Source organism: Stegodyphus dumicola, chromosome 6 (assembly GCF_044657685.1).
Source record: "Stegodyphus dumicola isolate Sdum_Otavi_A_Nest chromosome 6, ASM4465768v1".
Classification (NCBI taxonomy): Eukaryota; Metazoa; Arthropoda; class Arachnida; order Araneae; family Eresidae; genus Stegodyphus; species Stegodyphus dumicola.
The window spans coordinates 59,116,872-59,138,102 of record NC_140773.1 but is presented as its reverse complement, the minus strand read 5'-3'; the positions used below and the strand labels follow the sequence as shown (position 1 = coordinate 59,138,102).

The 21,231-nt window shown below is 31.7% G+C and overlaps 1 protein-coding gene across 1 annotated transcript in view; it reads right to left on the bottom strand.

Moving 5' to 3' along the window:
- LOC118190632 (uncharacterized) overlaps nucleotides 1-21,231 on the bottom strand; it is a 175,565-nt gene that overhangs the window by 108,033 nt on the left and 46,301 nt on the right. Inside the window, exon 3 of the mRNA XM_085818342.1 lies at nucleotides 2,524-2,648. Within this exon, the coding sequence (XP_085674468.1) occupies nucleotides 2,524-2,648 (125 nt within the window). The remainder of the gene's footprint in view (nucleotides 1-2,523; nucleotides 2,649-21,231) is intronic.

Here is a 21,231-nt window from a genome sequence, read left to right as displayed (position 1 = left end):
TAAAATTTTCAGATTTTAATGCAGGATTTTCCACTATCATCTCATTTCTTTAATAACCAGAAAAAAATTGCCCCTTGTCTATTTTCCATTCTATTCCATGACACAAGCACATCTTCAGCAGTCACCTCCATACTGAATCTAGTCCAACATCATCTTCAAATGACATTTCCCTGACTAAACCTGACAAATCAACATTTCACAATGGTATAGTTAGGTGCTGACCATTGTACACTAAAATCATGTGAAACTGAATAATTGACAGTATTACACCTTCCTTTGTTTGGGACACAATTACTGATTATGTTTGATATTTTCAATATTAATAAACATGACTTACAACATTTAATAGCTTCTCAAAAATCAAATAGTATGTGTTATGTACACGTTTTTCAGTTTAATAGTTCCAAAGGATAATATAACCATTTCATCACTCCACATGTATTGCACAATCTTAGACTCAAACTTAATGAACGATCTTCATAGACAATTTTATATAACATAGATAACATTTATATAACTGTTATGTAATTTAATTATGTAGTAAATTTTATTAACTATACTGTATTCATAGTACTATAGGTCTATAAATAAGCAAAAATAAATAAAATGGCCTACAAAATATCTATATTATAAAATATCAAAGTTTTTTTAAATTATAGATTGCAATCTCTCTCCCATTCTCAAAAACATTTTTCTAAAATGAAAAGTAAGAGAAACAAAATTCAAATAATTTTATAATTCACAGTAAAATTTCAACTCTTCGAATTTAAAGAAAAGTTTTTTAAGTATCGAGATGTAACAGAAACCAAATAATTTTACAATTCACAGTAAAATTTCTACTCTTAGAATTTAAATACATTTAAAGTTATGCAAGAAAAGGTTTAAGCATTAAATTATAATTAAGTATCAAAAAGGATCCTCCTGAAGCAGTATGTAACATTCTTATTTATGACATTGTAAAGATCTTAAGTTTTACTAACATTTTTTTATTATTATTATTATTTTAAAACTTTACTATCACTTCTTATTTTCCACTTCCGCCCAGAATTAAATGTGTTAACTTGTTCATGCAAACTGCACTTGCTAACACCAAAGTATTTAAGTTGTAGCTTTTTGCCAAGAGTTAGAGAGAGAGAGAGGGAAAGTGAGATGCTTTGCCACTGTATTCTGCACGAATTTTCAATCAGTCACTGTCCACCTTTAAGGCCAGAGGTTTAGTCCTCTTGATAATTTAAAACGTGTTGTAGTTTCGGCAGTTTGTGTACTGCATCCGTAATAATTTAAAATGTCAGTCTTAGTGTTAGGGATTTCTAAACTAATTCAAAATTAGCTTTTATTTAAAATTTTAGTTAATAGTTTTATATTTTTACGTTCAGACCACAAATGGTTGGTCTCTGTATGACGATGTGTGGGAGCACCTTGTGAATAAAGAGAATAAAGGGTAAAGTCAACCCTCCCTGCTGGTATTGTCCATTTTTGACAGTTACAGCTGTCACAGGACCTTGATGTTTTCCTCCTCTTCACCAAAAAAAACTTTCCTCTAGTCTTCCTAACATTCCTGGTCCAGAAGGACTTGAAATTCTTCAGTGGTAATATGATATTAAAAAATGTGTTTGTTTATAACCTTCTGCACTCATTAGTTTTGTTCATGCAGAGACCTTTTTTTTTTTTTTTTTTTTGTTTGTTTATACATACAATTAAAATAAAAAATAATGCTGCACCTAATGTGACGAAATATGTATGCAGCTCATAATGTGGAGTCAGCTTCATTACACAAGACATTCATTATGCGATTCATTACTTTATATTAAAATGAAAATAATAATAAATGCTCAATTTGGCACACTACTTAAAGAGAAAGAGACTTCATTTTTTCTAAAAGTTCAACACATCCAATGTGAGTTAAAAGGTTATATATTTTAAAGGAAATTACACACAATGATTCATTTTAATCATCAAAATAATAAAAAGCACAAAATATACACAAAAAATAAAAATTTAACTGACACATAAAACAAATTCTACTATGCCCATGTTAATATTAGTTGATAAAAATAACTAAACTTCATAAATTAAAACCTGAGTCAGAAAAAACTGTAATTTATTTACATACAGTTCTTTCTGCTAAATTAAGTGCAGTAATATTAGGTTAGGGTGAAACATACTGCTGACCGCAACTCTAAACACAAGGAATGACAGTTAAACTTACACCTTTGAAATGCCTCCTTATAATGAAATTCTTTTACAAAGAAGATACACACCATAATATATTATTAAAAATTACAGTACTTTGCACCATTTGCATGCAATTTTATTATCAATGATAAATGAATAAAATGGACATTTAAAGTTAAATAAAGAGCCACAATATGCTTAAAATGCAACATGAATACGAACATGTGAATAGTATAAAAAGAACGGGCAGGCAAATCCTACGAGATTGCAGTTTTGATTCAGTAAGTCTTCATTCGTTAAAATTATGGTTAACTGTGGTTATATAAGACTGAAAAACAAGATACATACTTTGCCTTGGTGCACAACTAGTACTTGCTTCCATTTCATCAAAATCATCATCATCATCGTCATCGTCATCATCATCATCCATATATAATAATGATCGTCTAGAACATTCAGCTTCACTCATGTCCCTAAAACAAAAATTTACACAAAGTTAAAATAATAAACATTAGATCTGAACAGCAAATCATAAAACACTTGGAATTATCACTAAAAACTTGCACTAAAAATAGCCTTGCAAAATTTCTTTCAAGATTAGTGACATCTTTTTTTAAAGCTTTACTTCAACCTGAAAATGTGGCTGGAAAAACTAGGCAAGTGAATTAATAATAATACTAAATCCTCAATTTGGCACACTACTCAAAGGAGCAGTCACTTTTTTCTAAAAGTTCAACACATCAAATATGATTTAAAAGATTATGTATATTAAAGGAAATTACAACAATTCGTTTTAATCATCAAAACAGTAAAAAAGTATAAAACACACAGATAAAAAATTTTAACTCGCACATCTTTTGCTATGCCCATGTTTTTATTAGTTGATAAAAATAATCTAACTTCATAAATGAAAATAAATATAAACAGACATACAAAATAAATATACACAGCAATATTCAGACCTTCCTTTATTGCTACTCATAGAGCTTGTGGTACAAAGAAATATTAAGCCTACATACTTCCCGCCCCCTAAATTAACATAGTATAATTTTGTAAATACTGCAGTTATTCTGTCTTGATTTCAGAAACCTCGGTAAATTCCACATTCTAGACAATAATGCTAATCAAATGGCTTAATTTATGCTGACATGGATATCCCTTTTATTTTAATATCTTTATTGCTGCTTTTTATTTTTGTTTATACTTTTATTTCTTAATAAAAAATATTCCTCCTTCTCCTATTTTTAGCTTTTAATGGATATGCAGAATTACAGATCAAAGTTGCATATCTGTCAGTATTACATACATATTTAAGTCATAGATAATAAAGGCTATCTCTATAATGCATTAGTCTATAAATAAATGGTGTGGTTTTAAAAAATAATAATAAATTGCTGTATTATTTTACTCGTGTAAATTAAAAAAACTTACCCCATAATCATTGGCAACTGTCCAAGTTCCTCATGTGCTACCTGCTGTTTACTTGTCATGCTTACAGAGCAACCACAACATCAGTTCCCAAGATGGCACCACAACAGTATTTTTTGGGGTTTAGTTTAGAATGGCAAACCACACCAGGGCTATCTGCCTAAGGGGAGGGATCCTTTTGTGGAGGACTTTCTAAGGAAAACTGGCTTGTATACATGTTACACACTGGGAAAACTACGAAAATGCCCATGCAGCCAGCCCATTTGAATAGATTTTAACCCAGGTCAGAATAACCAGTGTTCAGTGATTTCACTGCTCAACCACTGGTAGGCCTGCACTGCAACAGGAAAAGGCATCACGTGTGCTTTGTTTTGAGATATCCAGATCTGGGTTTCGGTGCAGCATTTCATGCACATTTTCTGTGCAGTGTTCTGCAAGAAAGCGCATACCCATTTTAATTTGAACATGAAACTGTGATTGGGGATTCATTTCTAGATATGTTGCAACCTGGTTGATAACCCTAATGAATACCAATTATGATGATCACATTTTGCAAGTGGATAGCACTCCGTTCTGTTTTCACAAGAATGTAAGAGACCTTCTTCATGTTTTTCACCAACGCTGGATTGGACTTGCTGCAACAGCAGACAAGAACCTTCTCCCTGGAACACCTGTTCACCATATTTTAACACCAAGAGATTTCTTTCTTTGGGGGTTTGTTAAAGACAGAGTTCATGTATTGCCAATACCTACGTCCCTTGAGGAAGTTTGTGGTCAGATAAAGATGCACTACAGACTGTCATGGCAGGCATACTGCACCGAGTATGGGAAGAATTTGATTACCATACAGATATTGAAGGATTGTGATTAATGCATCAAAAAAATTGGACAGTTGCTGCTGCTTATACTGCAAGGTTTGCTCATATAAAGTAATACATGTATTTATTATTAATTTTTAAAACCACACTATTCATTTATAAATAGCCTGTATAAAAGCATTCTTTACACACATTTAGGATATAATAATTTTACAAACTCACTTTCAAAATATATTTATTTGGAATTTAGGATACAAGAACTTAACAAACTCACTTTCAAAATATATTTATTTGGAATTTAACTACTCAATGTACTTATTAGAAATTTCCTTCATTTTTTGCAGTCAGTCAACCATGTAAGCTTCAAGTTGACAATAAAGTCCTAATATATGACGGTAATCATAAAGCTTTCTCAGAATTACCACAGCATACAAATCCTTGAATTCAAATTCCATGTCTGCTAAATACAATGGTCTGCGTGGTAACATTTTCTCCAAATTCATTTTTCAGAGCAGAGCCCACAATAATATTCCTTGACATCAGGACAAGAAAGCTATGAAACTTGTACAGCTCCTTTTAATATTTTTCTACAAGATATATCTTTCTTACAACACTGTAGAATGCAATTAAACAAATAATGTTTTATCAATTCATAATTATTATTTAGGAAATTTAACATTTTAAATCTCATTAACTCTTTCTGGCATACTACCTTTTAAATTTGGGATTTCAACAAAACAAAATGAAGGCAGTCTAATCAGGCCTAGAGAAGCACATAGGTAAAATTTTGTCAAGATAGCACTTATTGTTTTAATACTGTGGAAGTACCCAAAGCAGGCTCACTGAATGAATAGAGTTTGAAAAAATGTTGATGCAAGCATTGCTGGGAAGCACATAATAAAGTAAAAAATTTTGCCTGATTAAAAACACTAGCTTCTGATTACCATAGTAGATTTATTAGCATTACAAAGCATGCTACTCTACATTCCCCTCCCCCCCCAAAAAAAAGTTCTTGGTTATATGTTATTATTATATAAATGAAAACAATGTAACTTGGGTATAGGATATTTACATTACTTACTTTTCAAATTTACACTTTCATCTATTCCCCCCTCCCCATGGTAGTATTTTCAAACCAAGTGACACTACCTTTGAAAAAGCACAACCCAACATTGCATGTTTTGCACATGTACCAGGATCCGTATTAGATTCACTATCTATTTCACTATTGTTTAGCATTTTCAGAGCTTCAGAAATAGTCAGCCCTCTCCGATACATTTGCAAAAAAATTAAAAATCAGAAAAAAATAAACTAATATTATATCCATAATTAAGAAAACATAAACTACAAAATAAAATTAAATAAACATCTACAACTCAAAACTATAAAAATGCAGAGCTAACAAAACTTCTTTCAATGAAAGCGAAAGAAACAGATAAAACTGCTCTAATGAACAATCAAAGAATTAACTGATAAAATTACCCCTGATCTTCAGAAAACCAGCCCAACAATTTCTCAGTTGATGACCAAAATCTCCCCTTTAAAAAAAAAAAAAAAAAATGTGAGAGAGAGAGAGAGATATGCATCCACTTTTCTGTTGTGAATAAGTTCACCAAAGAAAATACTGCAGTGAAGCAAAGATAAACTGTTGGTCTCGTCCTGCTGTTTCAGTGATCCCCTTCTGAGCACACCAGATATTCATCATTCAATTTTAGGTAAGATTTCAACATAAAAATTTAAAACTAATATAGAATAAAGAGATCAGCCTACAGCCAAGAAAACAACACAGAAATTTATTTTCAAACAATTCCTTTTATATCATTAAAAAAAAATCAGGAAGATTTCTTTTAAAAATGAGGGTGTTTAAAAAAACTAAATATGGCTAAAACACATTGCCTGGTTTGTGTTGTCCTGCCGAATACAGAAGGTTAAAAGTAACTCATAGTAACCTATAAAGCCTTTTCAATTAAATTTTTCTGTGTGTACAGAGGGAAATTTTTGGGTGTGCCCGGAATAGGCACACTGTGCCAGAAAGGGTTAATATATATACACTCACGCTACACAGTCAAAAGCTATAACTAGATAGCCAAAGACATTATATGAATATGTAATTATTATTATCATTTTGATGAGTAATATCCAATATATTTGCCTCTGTATCAACCACTTTTCTACTTCTAACAAATCTAAACAGTAGAATCATAGATTAAGTTATTAGCTAAACTTTACAGCTATAGGCTAGCAATAGGCATACTTGCATATATGGTGCTAGTTTTTATCAGTTCTGAGAAAAGTATATTGGTTACATTCCAAGAAATAACATATTACAGCACAAAGTCCAAGTCTGGACTCGCTGGGACTTCAGCAATTTCAGATATAAGATCACTAGTTTAAATCTAGTAAGATGGCATGTAGAAATTATAAAATTAATTTATGATCTAAAGGGTATCAAAATTTACAAATTTAAAAAAAAAAAAAAAAAAGTTTAATATTTATTAGTTTACTTTATTAAACATGTTTTTCAATGTAAGTTTCTTCATTTTTTTGTGCTAATACTTTCTCTTTAATTCTCTAGACAGACATAATTTCTTGTTCAGTTACAAAGTTCCACTGTTCAAGTCCTGTAACTGCTGTGTTGCGAATTCCAACTAAATTGTCAATCGAAATTTTTTTTGTTTTCAATAACCTCTGTGACAGTTTCTTCACTATCAGCAGTGGTATTTTCTGGATCAAGAACCATACTAAAGATTTCACTGTCCATTAATTGATTGATGATTGGGGCACTGTCATCACAATGAAAACACATTATATTTGTTATATGATTTTCATTTATTAATGCTTCTCCACATTTCTTTATAAAAATCCATTAGTCGGAAAATTTCATATTTGATTTGAGATATTCAAAAAACTTCAAGTATGTGACTATTATCTTCAATATCCTCACAAGGAAATATGGTAGCCAGTTATAAATTATGCAAGGCATTTTTTAAAGTTCAACATCCTCCTACGATTTTGCGATGCTCCACACAGCAGATTTTATGCTAAAATATTTTTTAAATTCTTGATTAGTCTTGCCATTATTCAAGAAATTTAACATGGATTTTAAAAATGCTACTTAATATTTGCATTTCAGCTCGCACACTATTCCGATATACATAGGCTGAATGATGGGCATACAATTTGCAGAAAAGAATAATACGGATACATTATCTTTCACTAAAGTATAAGCAGAACAGCTGTCTGCAGTCAGGACAACTTTTGCATCATCAGGTAAACCAACTGAATTCATACATTGTCAAGCCTTGGGTGTGAAATAATTTTCAAACCAATTATTCATTAACAATGTCATCCATGGTATTTTATTTGCACAGTATATAATGGAGAAAATCTTGAATCATTTACAAACTTGAGGCCGTGTATTTTTTCCGAGTGCCTGCAGCATTTGCGCATGTTAAAATTGTCAGTCTTGCTTTGGAATCTTTGAAACCAGTTGGAGTCTTTTCTGTTGCCAAGGTATTTCACAACACATATTGCCAAAAAAGATCAGTTTCATCAGCATTGTAAATTTATTCTGGAGATAACTTTTCACTGTTAATGAGTTCAATAAATTCATCTGCAAACAGTTCAGCAGCTTCAGTATCAGCTGAAGCTTTTCACCTGAAATCTTTAATTGCATTATACCATGGTGATTATTAAATTTGGTTAACCAACATATTGAATATGTGCACTCACTTTTTAAGTTCATTAATTCATGAAATATTTTGGCTTGAACCATTAGCATTTGACTCGTCAATGGCACACCCTCATTTCGATGCTCTCTGGCCCATTCAATTATCACTTGTCATGATCATCACTTTTAAGCATAAATAATTTTCCTGTTATTTATTGCGAGTGGGGTGCCCGAATCCCCAAAAAGTTCTTTTCCTGTTTTATTATGTTATATATAGTGTACTTTGCAATGACATACTCCTTGCATAATTTTGAGTTTAATTTTCCTAAAATTGCTACAATAATAATAACAGCCTACAGAAAATAATAAGCTGGATCAAATCAGAAAATTATGGAACAGCGCAATCTACTATATTAACCGAAATTCCTTAGAATCAGTAAAGTATAACTTTAACCTAGCTTAATAGCATCCGCTATACATTACTGGCTATGTATCATGAGTTTGGCGATGAAAGACAAGTTGTTCTGCTACATTTCATCTTGCTTCTATCGTGCACAAAGACAATTAAGCCTAAATTGTATAAGTTAATTGCTAAACTTACATCTATTTCTTGCATATGCTTAAGGCTTATCTGAGGCCTAAATAAATTCCCACATTATACTTATTCGAGGGCTGGCGCTAGATATCTTACCCCCGATGCAGTCTCTGTGTGTCCTATATTCTGCTACAAAGCCCTTCCCTGACTTCTAAATTTTGGGTCCCAATGCTTTCCCTAAATTCTAAAAATTTTATCATCCCTAAATTCTGTTGCCTATTGGGGCCACAGAAACTCCAGTGACAGCTCTGGATTTATGTGAATAACAAATCAGTTATTCTTAATCCAAATAAACACTAAATGTAATTTTTTAATTTTTTGCCTATGAGAATCATTAAGAAAATCTATTTTTAGCATATATGGAATGAAACTATTGTTAAAATTTTTCCTCATCACATTTCTTAGCGCATTTAACTTAAACCTGTAATCATCGCTAAGCATAATGTCAACATAAAAGGTTACCATACTCTCTTATTCAATTACTCATATTAAAAAAAAAAAAAAATTAGGCATCACTACATGCGTCAGTACTCACGTTGTCATGTGTTGACAAACATGTGGTGATGAAAGCAAACTATAATAATGATTCACTACGGATGTAAAGTATTAATTAGATGTAAAATCTGCAAGTGTTCTATTCAGAATGTTTCGGTTTGAAATGTATGACAAGCAGCTCTGAAGCGAAATTCTTGATCACACAACCTTATGCTAAAATGATTGCTTCTTCAAAGACGAGGTATTTTAGCTAGTGCCGAAGTGTGTTAAGTTAGAATACAGCGCCACCTATCGGATAGGGAGAGAAACGCTCACTTGGCCATCTGGATTCCGCTAAGCAACATGCCGGAGCATGTATTAGATCTGAATTTAGTTAATTACTGGTAATAAATTAGTTAGTTCTTTTGCTATACAGTCCACTCATTAGTTTAGAATAATAGTACATGGTCATAGTAGCCGGAGAAATGAACAAAATGGCATTAGATAGAAATAAAACTTCGTTAAAAACGAAATTAACTAGGTTAGAAAATGTAGTGAAGAAATATGATGATAGTTCGAATAAGAACGAAATTCAAATAAAGTATAGATCCGTTCAAAGCATTCAAATGGATATTAGAAACTTGAGGAATAGATATTTCGAAAGATGTCAACAGCCATCGATGAAAAAATCGCTGAAAATGGAAGAAAGAACGGAAGTTCTGGAGGCAAGAATTATGAAAATTCTATCATCTATCGCACATTCTGAAAATGAAAATGATTGTAATAAATTTGATTCTAAAGTACAACTACGTTTGCGAGAATTACCAATTCCTAAATTTTCTGGTAAATACACCGAACGGAATAATTTTAAGCTTCAATTCGAAAACATCATAGCAAATAACACGCAATTAACAGAAGTTCAGAAACTCTACTATTTAAAGGCTGCATTAACTGCTGAAGCAAAAAATCTTGAAACTGTTGATGATACTTTTAGTTCTCTATTTAAAGCTCTTCAAGATAGGTATGAAAATAAAAGAATATTAGTTCAGACGCATATAAAGTCAATAATGGATTTACGTACTTGAACATTCGAATCGTCTAAAGGGATAAGATATGTAATAGATAATGTTACTAAAAACGTTAGGGCTTTGAATGTTTTAAAGTATGAAAAAAATAATTTATCCCATATTCTGTTATTAAATATTGTACTTCAGAAACTAGATTTTGAAAAGCGCAAACAATTTGAACTCAGCATTAATGCTACGGAAGTTCCTACGTTTGATGAATTAATTTCGTTTTTAGAGAAAAGATGTCAGTTATTGGATAACACTAACCGTAGTGCTAATAAAGTGAAATATCCGTTAGAAAAAAGTTCAAAATCAAAGGCTCTGATGGTAAAAACCGATAGTGTTTCGATTTGTGTTATATGTAAAATAACAATCATCCGCTGCATAAATGTGATTCATTTTTAAAACTAAATCCGAATCAAAGATATGAAATAGTTAAAAACCATAAATTGTGTCTAAACTGTCTCAGTAACGAACATTTAATAGCAAAACGCAATTCTAAGTTCAGATGTTCGGAATGCCATAAAAAACACCATTCATTAATCCATCGCATGCTCAGAAATGGCGCCATCGAACATAAGTTAAACAAAACAAAAACGGAAGCAGGGAGTGACGAAATTATAAACAAAAACGCAGATCTCTCTAATAAAAATCAATCAAGTTGTCTTTTGACACGCAGAAAAAACGTCTTATTGGCGACTGCAATAATATATGTTTGCAATTTAGGCGGAAAAAGAATTCCAGTTCGCCCAATACTTGATAATGGCAGCATGAGTTGTTTCCTGTGTGAAGGAGTTGCTAACTTGTTAAATAAAGAAAGAATTTATGCATCTGTATCCGGAATTAATGAGAACGTTATTAATATTAATTATCAACTAGATGTACAGATTTCGAATAAGGATTTAACATACATAAGATCAGTTAAATGTTTAGTTATTTCTAAAATAACCAGTGTAACTCCATCAAGGAGTTTAGATGTGCAGTCATTAAATATTCCCATTGATATTGAATTAGCGGATCCACAATTTGGAACACCTAACAAAATAGATATGTTATTAGGGGCCGAATTGTTCTTTTGAGATTTTAAAACAAGGACAATTTCAATTAGAAAATCAAATGTTGATATTCCAAGAAACACTTTTTGGATATATCACGTCCGGTATGGCCATGTGGCCGATTTAAATCGGCTGGGGGGGGCCGGGGCTGTGCCCATACAAAATACAAAAAAAAATATCACGTCCGGTGCATGCAAGAGTAACTCAGAAGTAAATTATTGTGGTTTAGTTCTAAATAGTGAAGAAAGAGTTGAAGAAATTTTGCAAAGATTTTGGGAAGTTGAATCCATTGAAAATATCGAGGATGCTTTCAGTGAAGAAGAAAAATACTGTGAAGAACATTTCAAGCGTACTCACTATAGACAAAATGATGGAAGATACGTAGTTCAGTTACCCATAAGGGAAGGTGTAGAATTAGGAGAATCGAAAACGCTGGCTGAGAAAAGATTGCATCAAGTGTGGAATCGACTAGAAAGCGATTTGAATATGAAAACATTATATAAGAATTTTATCAAGGTATAATCACATGGAAGAAGTTCAAGAAATTGAAACATTGTCATCATGGAGTTAATCGACCAGAGAAAACCTCTACCAAGCTTCGCGTTGTGTTTAATGCATCAGCAGCTACTAGCAATGGAAAATCACTTAATTCAATATTAATGAAAGGGCGAATACCTCAAGAAGATTTATTTTCTCTTATTACTATTAGATTTCGAAAGTACAACTATGCATTAGGAGCTGATGTTCAGAAGATGTACAGACAAATACTTATTGAACCATCTCAACGAAACCTGCAGTTGATCTTGTGGAAAGAATCAGTTGGTAGTCCTGTACAGACTTATCGGCTGATGACTGTAACATATGGAACAGCAAGTGCACCATTCCTTGCAACAAGCCTGAAGCAGTTAGCAATGGATGAAGCAACTGACTTTCCTTATGCCTCAAGAGCCATACTGAAGGACTGTTACGTGGACGACGACATTATCAATGGAGCTAATACGCTGCAAGAAGCCAAGGAGTTGAAGACACAGTTAATCTGTCTTCTAGAACGTGGTGGATTGCAGTTACACAAATGGTGTTCAAACAATGCAGAATTATTAAAGAATAAAGAAAGTGCAATGCAGGATTACTCCTTTCAAGTTACGGATAAGCCTCAGATTACAAAGGCCTTGGTCATGTCATGGTCTACGGACTGTTTTTCTTACGATTTAAAGATACCTGACTTTGAAGAAACAGGAACTTAAAGAGATGTCTTATCAACAATAGGTCGCCTCTTTGATCCGTTTAATTGGACCTGTTACGACAAAAGTGAAAATAGTTCTACAAAACCTTTGGCTTCTAAAATTAAATTGGAATACACCTGTTCCAAAAAATTACTCTGAAAAAATGGAAGGCATTTCTGCATAGTCTCAAAATAGTCAACAATTATCACATCCCTAGATTTGTTCTAACCAATGGATTACAGCAAGCAGAAATTATAGGATTCTGTGATGCTAGTCAGAAAGCCTATGGTGCGCAATTTATGTGAAATGTATGTCATCTTCAAATGAATGTTCATCAAGACTTCTGTGCAGCAAGTCTCGTGTGTCACCTCTGAAGTCAATTAACATTCCTCATTTGGAACTTTGTGGTGCAGTTCAGTTCAGTTGGTAAAACTAATGAAAAGAATATTAGAGGCCATTCAGCTGCCTATAGTCAAGGTTTATTACTTCACTGATTCGTCCATAGTGTTATCATGGATTAAGAAGGAACCTTATCAACTAAAGACATTTGTTGCTAATAGAGTACAGTCAAAAGTCGTTAATCCGGACTCGTCGGGACTTCGGCGATTCCGGATTATCGATTTTTCCGGATTATAGATCATCAGTTTAAATCTGGTAAGATGGCATGCAGAAATTACAAAATTAAAAATATGAAACCGTAATTTATGAAATAAAGAACAATTATGATCTAAAGGGTATCAAAATTTACAAAAAGAAAAAGCTTAATATTTATTTGTTTACTTTATTAAGCATTTCTTTCAATGTAAGTTGCTTCGTTTCATGTGATAATACTTTCTCTTTAATTCTATTAAACAGACATAATTTCTTGTTTAGTTACAAAGTTCCGCTGTTCAAGTCCTATAATTGCTGTGTTGAGAATACCGACTAATTTCTCAATCGAAATGTTTTCGTTTTCAATAACCTCTGGGTCACTTTCTTCACTATCGGAAGCGAATTATAATGACGAGAACTTGATTTAAATCATATCAAAGACGGAGATGAAATACAACACTTATTAAGGAATTATAAGCTAAATAAAATATAAAACATCTGCCCTGAAGATAAGGATAGTGCTGACAGATCAACTTCCAATCCGGGGCATGAAATTGATAAACAGATTTCGGATTTCAAAACATACTTTCGCTTTGTAGATACAAATTAAATATTATTAAATATATATCGGAAATTCTATTTGACATAATCGAAAGTTCAAGCTTACTTTTATGAAATTGCTCTAACAGTCTGCAAAAAATAATAAGCCGGATCCAATTCGAAGATTAAGGAACAACGCAATCTGCAACATTAACTGAATTTTTAGCTTAGCTTATACCTGTTACACATTAAACGCGCATGCGCACAAACATATTCGCAGATGTAAAAGGTCTTACGCGCACTCTTAAACGCCCGTGCGCATGCGTGAACGCGACGCATGCGCAGAAAGTTTGTATCTTTGAGGTCCGAATTAACGACTTTTGACTGTATCTGTTATTCGCAGCATGACTGCTGTTCATGAGTGGTACCATGTTAGCACTCACAATAATCCAGCTGATTTGATATCAGGTGGAGCTGAACCTAAAGATCTTCTTCATAATGATTTATGGTGGTGTGGACCAACTTTCTTGACTAAGGAGAGGTTTTTGATTAATCCTTGTTACGTAATTTCATCTGATATGGCTGATGTGGAATACGTCAAAGAAGTTAAGGATAATGACTTAGTTAATCTAAATGTGAACTCCGATTCCCTTGTTTTAGATCATATTCTTAACATTTAGTAATAACTATATTCCTATTATTCGTGTATTAAGGTTTGTTTGTAGATTTATAGCCAATTGTAAGGGAAAAAATTTAATAGGTTCTCTAACTGTTAAAGAATTGGATGATGCTGAGAAAATCATGATCAGGTATGTACAGTTACAGCAATTTAGCAAGGATATTCTATGCTTAAAAATAAGAATTGTGTTTCTTCCAAAAGTAAGTTAAAATATTTATGTCCATTTTTAGATAATGATTCTCTTCTGAGAGTAGGAGGCAGACTTGCCAATAGTAATCTTAATTACAACCAAAAGTTTCCTTATGTAATGCCAAAAGATCATGTATTTACTAGATTAATTTTTCAGTATTGCCATGTTAAATATTTACATCTTGGTGCTCAAGCACAATTGCATCAGGTTTCTAGTAAATGTTGGGTTATTAATGGTCGAGATATAGCTCAAAAGGTTGTACATGAATGTGTAACATGTTTTAAGGTTAAACCAGTTGTATGTGAACAACTTATGGGAAACTTACCTGGTGAAAGTGTTAACCCAGGGTTTGTATTTAATACATGTGTACTCGATTTTTCTGGTCCATTCCTCATTAAGTATAAAAATCAGAGAAAGGGTAATTATGCAAAGGTGTATGTTGCTATATTCATATGTTTAGCTACTAAAGCAATACATTTAGAGGTAGTAACTGATTTAACCACAGATGCATTACTTGCTACTATTAAAAGATTTATTGCTAGACATGGAAAATGTAATACTATAATGTCAGATAAGGTACTAACATGGTTGGTGCAAAATCAGAACTGAAAAAATTGCATAGTTTAGTCCTTAAATCTAATTCTGACATAGCAGATTTCTTAACATCTGAAGGTATAAATTGGAAATTAATTCCACCTAGAGCATCAAATTTTGGTGGTTTATGGGAAGCAGATATCAAATCATTTAAATATCATTTCAGCGTACAATCGGCAGTTATAAATTAACTTTAGAAGAATTTTAGGCTGTTGTCACACAGATTGAAGGTATTCTCAATTCTCGTCCAATTTTACCTTTATCAAGAGATGCGAATGACTTTGAAGCCTTAACGCCGGGTCATTTTTTAATTGGACGTTCCATTACTTCATATCCTGAACCAGATTTGTCAAATCTTACAGATAATAGACTTTCTAAATGGCAGATTATTACTGTCAAAAGTCGTTAATTCGGACACCCATAATCCGGACCTTAAAGCTACAAACTTTCTGCACAGCACAAGACCTTTTACGTCTGCGAATATGTTTGTGCACATGCGCGTTTAATGTGTAACAGAGGTATAAGCTAAGCTAAAAATTCAGTTAATTTTGCAGATTGTGTTGTTCCTTAATCTTCAAATTGGATTCGGCTTATTATTTTTTACAGACTGTTAGAGCAATTTTATAAAAGTAAGCTTGAACTTTCGATTATGTCAAATAGAATATCTGATATATATTTACTAATATGTAAAGGATCTACAAAGCGAAAGTATGTTTCGAAGTCCATTAAACAAAAAGTGGAATTGCTGCAAAAAATGGATAAAGGCATATCCTTTGTTTATCTTTAACGCGACGGTGCGCTATGAATTGAAGTTGATCTGTCAGCACAATCCTTATCTTCAGGGCAGATGTTTTTATTTTATTTGGCTTATAATTCCTTACTAAATGTAGTATTTCATCTCGATATACTCCTTTGATATGATTTAAATCAAATTCCTCGTCATTATAATTCGCTTCCGATAGCGAAGAAAGTGACAGAGGTTATTGAAAACGAAAAAATTTCGATTGACAACTTAGTCGGTATTCTCGACACAGCAATTATAGGACTTGAACAGCGGAACTTTGTAACTGAACAAGAAATTATGTCTGTTTATAGAATTAAAGAGAATGTATTATCACATAAAAAACGAAGCAACTTAAACAACTTACATTGAAAGAAATATTTAATAAAGTAAACAAATAAATAGTAAGCTCTTTTTTTTTTTTTTTTTTTTTTTTTTGTAAATTTTGATACCTTTTAAATCATAATTGTTCTTTATTTCATAAATTATGGTTTCATATTTTTAATTTTATAATTTCTGCATGGCATCTTACCAGATTTAAACTGATGATCTATAATCTGGAAAAATTGATAATCCGGAATCGCGAAAGTCCCGACGAGTCCGGATTAACGACTTTTGACTGTACCAAGTTTATTCAAGTTATTTGGAAATGTTGGCAAACTGATTATTTAAATCATCTCCAACAACGCACCAAATGGTTTATTAATAAAGAAAATTTAAATGCAGGTATGTTAGTTGTGTTAAAGGAAGATAATCTTCCCCCATTTAAATGGTTTTTAGCTAGAATTCTAGAAGTTCTACCTGGTAAAGATAATAAGGCCAGAGTTGTTAAAGTGAAAACATCAAATGGTGTGTATATTCGATGTACAGTAACACCCCGCTTAACGCTGTTTCGGTTTAGCGCTCTTTTATTTCAACCCGGGGATTCCACGAAATCGCTCGCAGCATACGGGGATTCCACGAAATATTATGCAGCGATAGGTTTCAAATACATATCCGAAAGAGTGTACTTGTATTTCTTGTTTGGTGCGGTATTGTACAAACATATTTTTATTATTGGAAACATTTGTTGACATTATTGTAAGTAGGTATTAATTTACATATTTAATACTATATTACAGTGTCAAATATTTTGATCTTTAGTTTTTTACTATGGGTGATAATGAAAAAGAAAAGAAAGCAACCAGAAAAAGCATTTCACTCAAAACTAAAATGGAAGTGATTAGAAGATTAGATTCTGGTGAACGTCAAACTCTAATTAGTGCTTCATTGAATTTGCCAACATCAACAATAAGGACCATCACGAAGAATAAAGAAAAAATACTGTCATCAGCAACTGCAACTACGTCAAGCTCTGCAACTAGAATTACCCGTTCTAGAAATAATATCATAGAGGAAATGGAAAAACGACTGTCTATATGGATTGACGACGAAATTGACTGCAATATGCCATTAAGCCAATCTATCATAATGGAAAAGGCTAGAAGAATTTTTAATTACATTCAGGCTGAGACAATTGACAAAAGTGAAACTTTCGTTGCTAGTCGAGGATGGTTTAATAGATTTAAACATTAGTTGCTTTTGTCACAAAAAGGCAGAACACTGAAAATGCGGAAGGCTAACTAAATATGACTGACTTAGAATTTTATTTTGTTTTTTTTTAAGAATATTCGTTTTGTTATTTATATTTTGTTTTTATTTTTGCAAGAAATAATAATGTGGTATTAATTTGGGCTTTAAAAAATAAATGTTTGGTTTTATTTTTATTAAAAAAACATACTTTTTAAATTTAATACCTAACCAATTTCCTAGCCATCTTCCCTTAATCCCAATATTTACATGTAAAGATAGCCTCGTTTAGCGCTGTTTCGCATTACGCTCTACTTTGATGGAACGTATCCCCCGCGTTAAGCAGGGTCTTACTGTATTAGTAAAATTTGTTTATTACCTATCCAGGATAATGATGTTTAGTTTACATTATTATGTTCCTATTGGAAATTGTGCTTTACATAAAAATGAAAATGTTCTATTGTAGCACAGTGAATGTTTATGTTCTTAAATGTTTATAATATTTTATATTATGTTCATGATGAAAGATTATCTATTAGCTTTCATATTGTATTGTAGAATTAGTTATTCTTGGAATGTTAAATTGTATGTTTGTTTGTAATTTACATGTTGAAATTTGTAATTTCAATGGGCGGTGGTATGTTAAGTTAGAATACAGCGCCACCTATCGGATAGGGAGAGAAACGCTCACTTGGCCTTCTGGATTCGGCTAAGCAACATGCCAGAGCATGTATTAGGTCTGAATTTAGTTAATTACTGTCAATAAATTAGTTAGTTCTTTTGCTATACAGTCCATTCATTAGTTTAAAATAATAGTGCAAAGTGAAATTAAGAATTGGGACTCTCCATAATTTTTATTATGGGGAGGAGATCAAATACGCATAAAGCATAAAAAAAATTCATAAATTTTTTTTAAAAAAAAGTGGGTTGTTCGAGGCTTTGAGATCCAGATTTTAGATCATTCTGGATTCTGAACGTCTGGAGCTCAGACTTTGTACTGTATTATTAGCATTTACTCAAACTAAGTAAACTATAAATATTAGTATTTACTCTAACTAAGATAGGAGATCTAAGAAAGTAGCCAATAATTCATTATCTTAAATTCATAAATGATTTCTTAGTCTATGGCCATAATTAGAATTAATTCATACTTAGAACTTAAGTGATATAAATGTCCTCAACAAAGAAATATATGCCTAAAAGCATGAAGTTGAAGTTTTCAAAATTTTTTGTCTGGAAATTCTCTCCCCCCACCTCCACCCAATTTTTTGTTTGTTTAAGTCTTTTCTCTCTTCCTCTCCCCTTTTTTTGCTCAAAATCTTTGAGCAACTTCTTTCACTTTCATTATCAATACATTACTGATATATGTGACCCAAATATCTAACGGCATTTAAATTTTATTTTTAGAGCAAGCACAAGAAATTACATTTTCAGTTTCAAAACAATAGTGAATAAATAAATGTATTAGCATTTTTCTTCTAAAGTATTCAGTTCTTTAGAAGCTTCACCTAACTCATCACATTAGCTCCCGACAAATTTTTAGCTTCCAACTAACTGAATACAGTAGCAGATCTATAAATCCAAGGAGCTTGCAACCTAAGGTGTATGGATTTTATTATTAAATAACAATAAATTTGAAGTACATAAAAAGCAATTCACTTCTTTTTGACATTTTTGCAAAGAAAAATACAATTTTATATATAAAGCAAAGAAGGCTAATAGGGCATATAAAATAATTTTTACTGGAATCTTTACTTCCTGATTAGCTAACACAGTTTAGTTACTATAAATTCATATTTTCTCTATTATTTGCAAGGAAAAGTACACTTAAAATTTGTTATTCTGATACAACAAAAATTACTATTTTTAGTTCTAGTCATAATAAAAACTAAAAAACTCTGGTATTTTTCAGTTAACAAGGAAGCAGCTGTTGTGAAACAAATGTTAGCATGAAATGTGACTTGAAATAATAATGGCAACACTAATGATACATTCAAATTGACCTCACTGCTCAAAAATACAATCCTAAATGCGAAGGTTTCTTCAAAAAGTAATGTGAAATTGAAGTAATGTGAATCCTTCTTCAGAAATTCTGTGTTAGCAGTTTCTGTCTTGTTAGTATAGTATAGATGGCAGAAACATCATTTTGGTGTTGCATCAGATGCAAAGTATAATTTCATCTTGTGGTTTATTTGACAGTTCTTTTCTTGGTTAACAGTCTTTTACTATAGATAAGTCCTTTCTTGAAATAATTTAAGTGAGACTTATTATGGTAATCACCGAACTATAAAATGCATCTCAATTATTCTCAGTCTCCTTATGAGATAAAATCATTTTGCGGGATTCACGGTGTAAGGTTACTATCACTGATGCACTTGTGCACATTTGGGTTGCCGCATCATAAATAGTAAAACTACAAGTGCAATTCAACTTGATAAACCCATACCAGAGGTAAACTGCAGTTATGATTACAAGTTCGGCAATTTTTGGCAACAGTTATAAAAGCAATAATCAATAGAATATAGTACTGAATGTGGAAAACTATCACCAATAATGTTTAAATGTTGTAGAAAATTCCCAAACCCATTCACACTTCACTATTAAAATATTTAAGACAGACTGCAGATTTTAGGCTGGTAGATTTTGTTCTTTGATATTGAATGGTTTAAACACTTGATTAACTTAAATAATATTTCTAATTTTAAAATATAATTCTCATAACTAGCCACAAATTGAAATTAAGTTACTAAAAAATATCGGAATGTAATAAGCAGCAAATTAATGCCAATGGAAACCAAAGGTGTCAGATAAATACATGATTAAGTTATGCACTTTACAAGTGTGACAAATTTATTTTTAACAAATGCTACAAATCTTTAGTTAATACTTACTTTTAACATAATTATATGGTTTGCTTCTTTAAAAACATACTAGATATGCATAATATGCCAAAAAGGGACACATTTCTGTATTTCCCATTTTAACTGAGTGATGAAAAAATTCTAACTTGCTTGTCATGTATCTAAAGTATGACTTAAAAGCACGACGTATAAACATTTTTTTAAGCATAGCACGACATATAAACATTTTTTTTTTTTTTTTACATAAAATCACACTTCTGAAATGGCAATGCAGATAGGTTTATAAGAATTGCAGGAACAATTCTTTAAGAGGAATACTCAAAACTTTAGCTACATAATGTTTAATAAGTTTGGTTCATATTTAAAAGTGTTTCAATTAAATGTCTTTGCTTTCTCTTAACATAATCTGCAATTTTAGTTCCAGATGAGACTGTTTTCATTCACTTGAAATAAATAAAATTTTAAAATAGATTTTAAACAAATTTTTGAATTACACCCATTAAAAATGAGCATATCCTGTAAAAGTAGATATTTTTAGATATATTTTCAAAAAATTAGACTATTTAAAATTTCATAGCTATATATACATTTAAAGGTACTCTTCTGTTATCAGGCCTAGATTCAGAAATGTATGTATGTATGCATGCATGCATGTATGGGTGTATGTGTTCCATTTGTATATGTATGTAGGTATGTATTTGTGTACACATACACATATATGCACACAAACATACATGCATACATCCACTTCTGAATCTGGTCCCAATAACAGAATGCTATTTATTTAAATATTAAAATAATGCAAGACACTTTCAAATTTGATGTAGGATTAAATTATGTCGAATCTAAGCATTACTCTGTTTTGTATTAGTCAAGTTATTTTTGCTAGCATTTTTTTTTCATTCCATTACATTTTTTAAT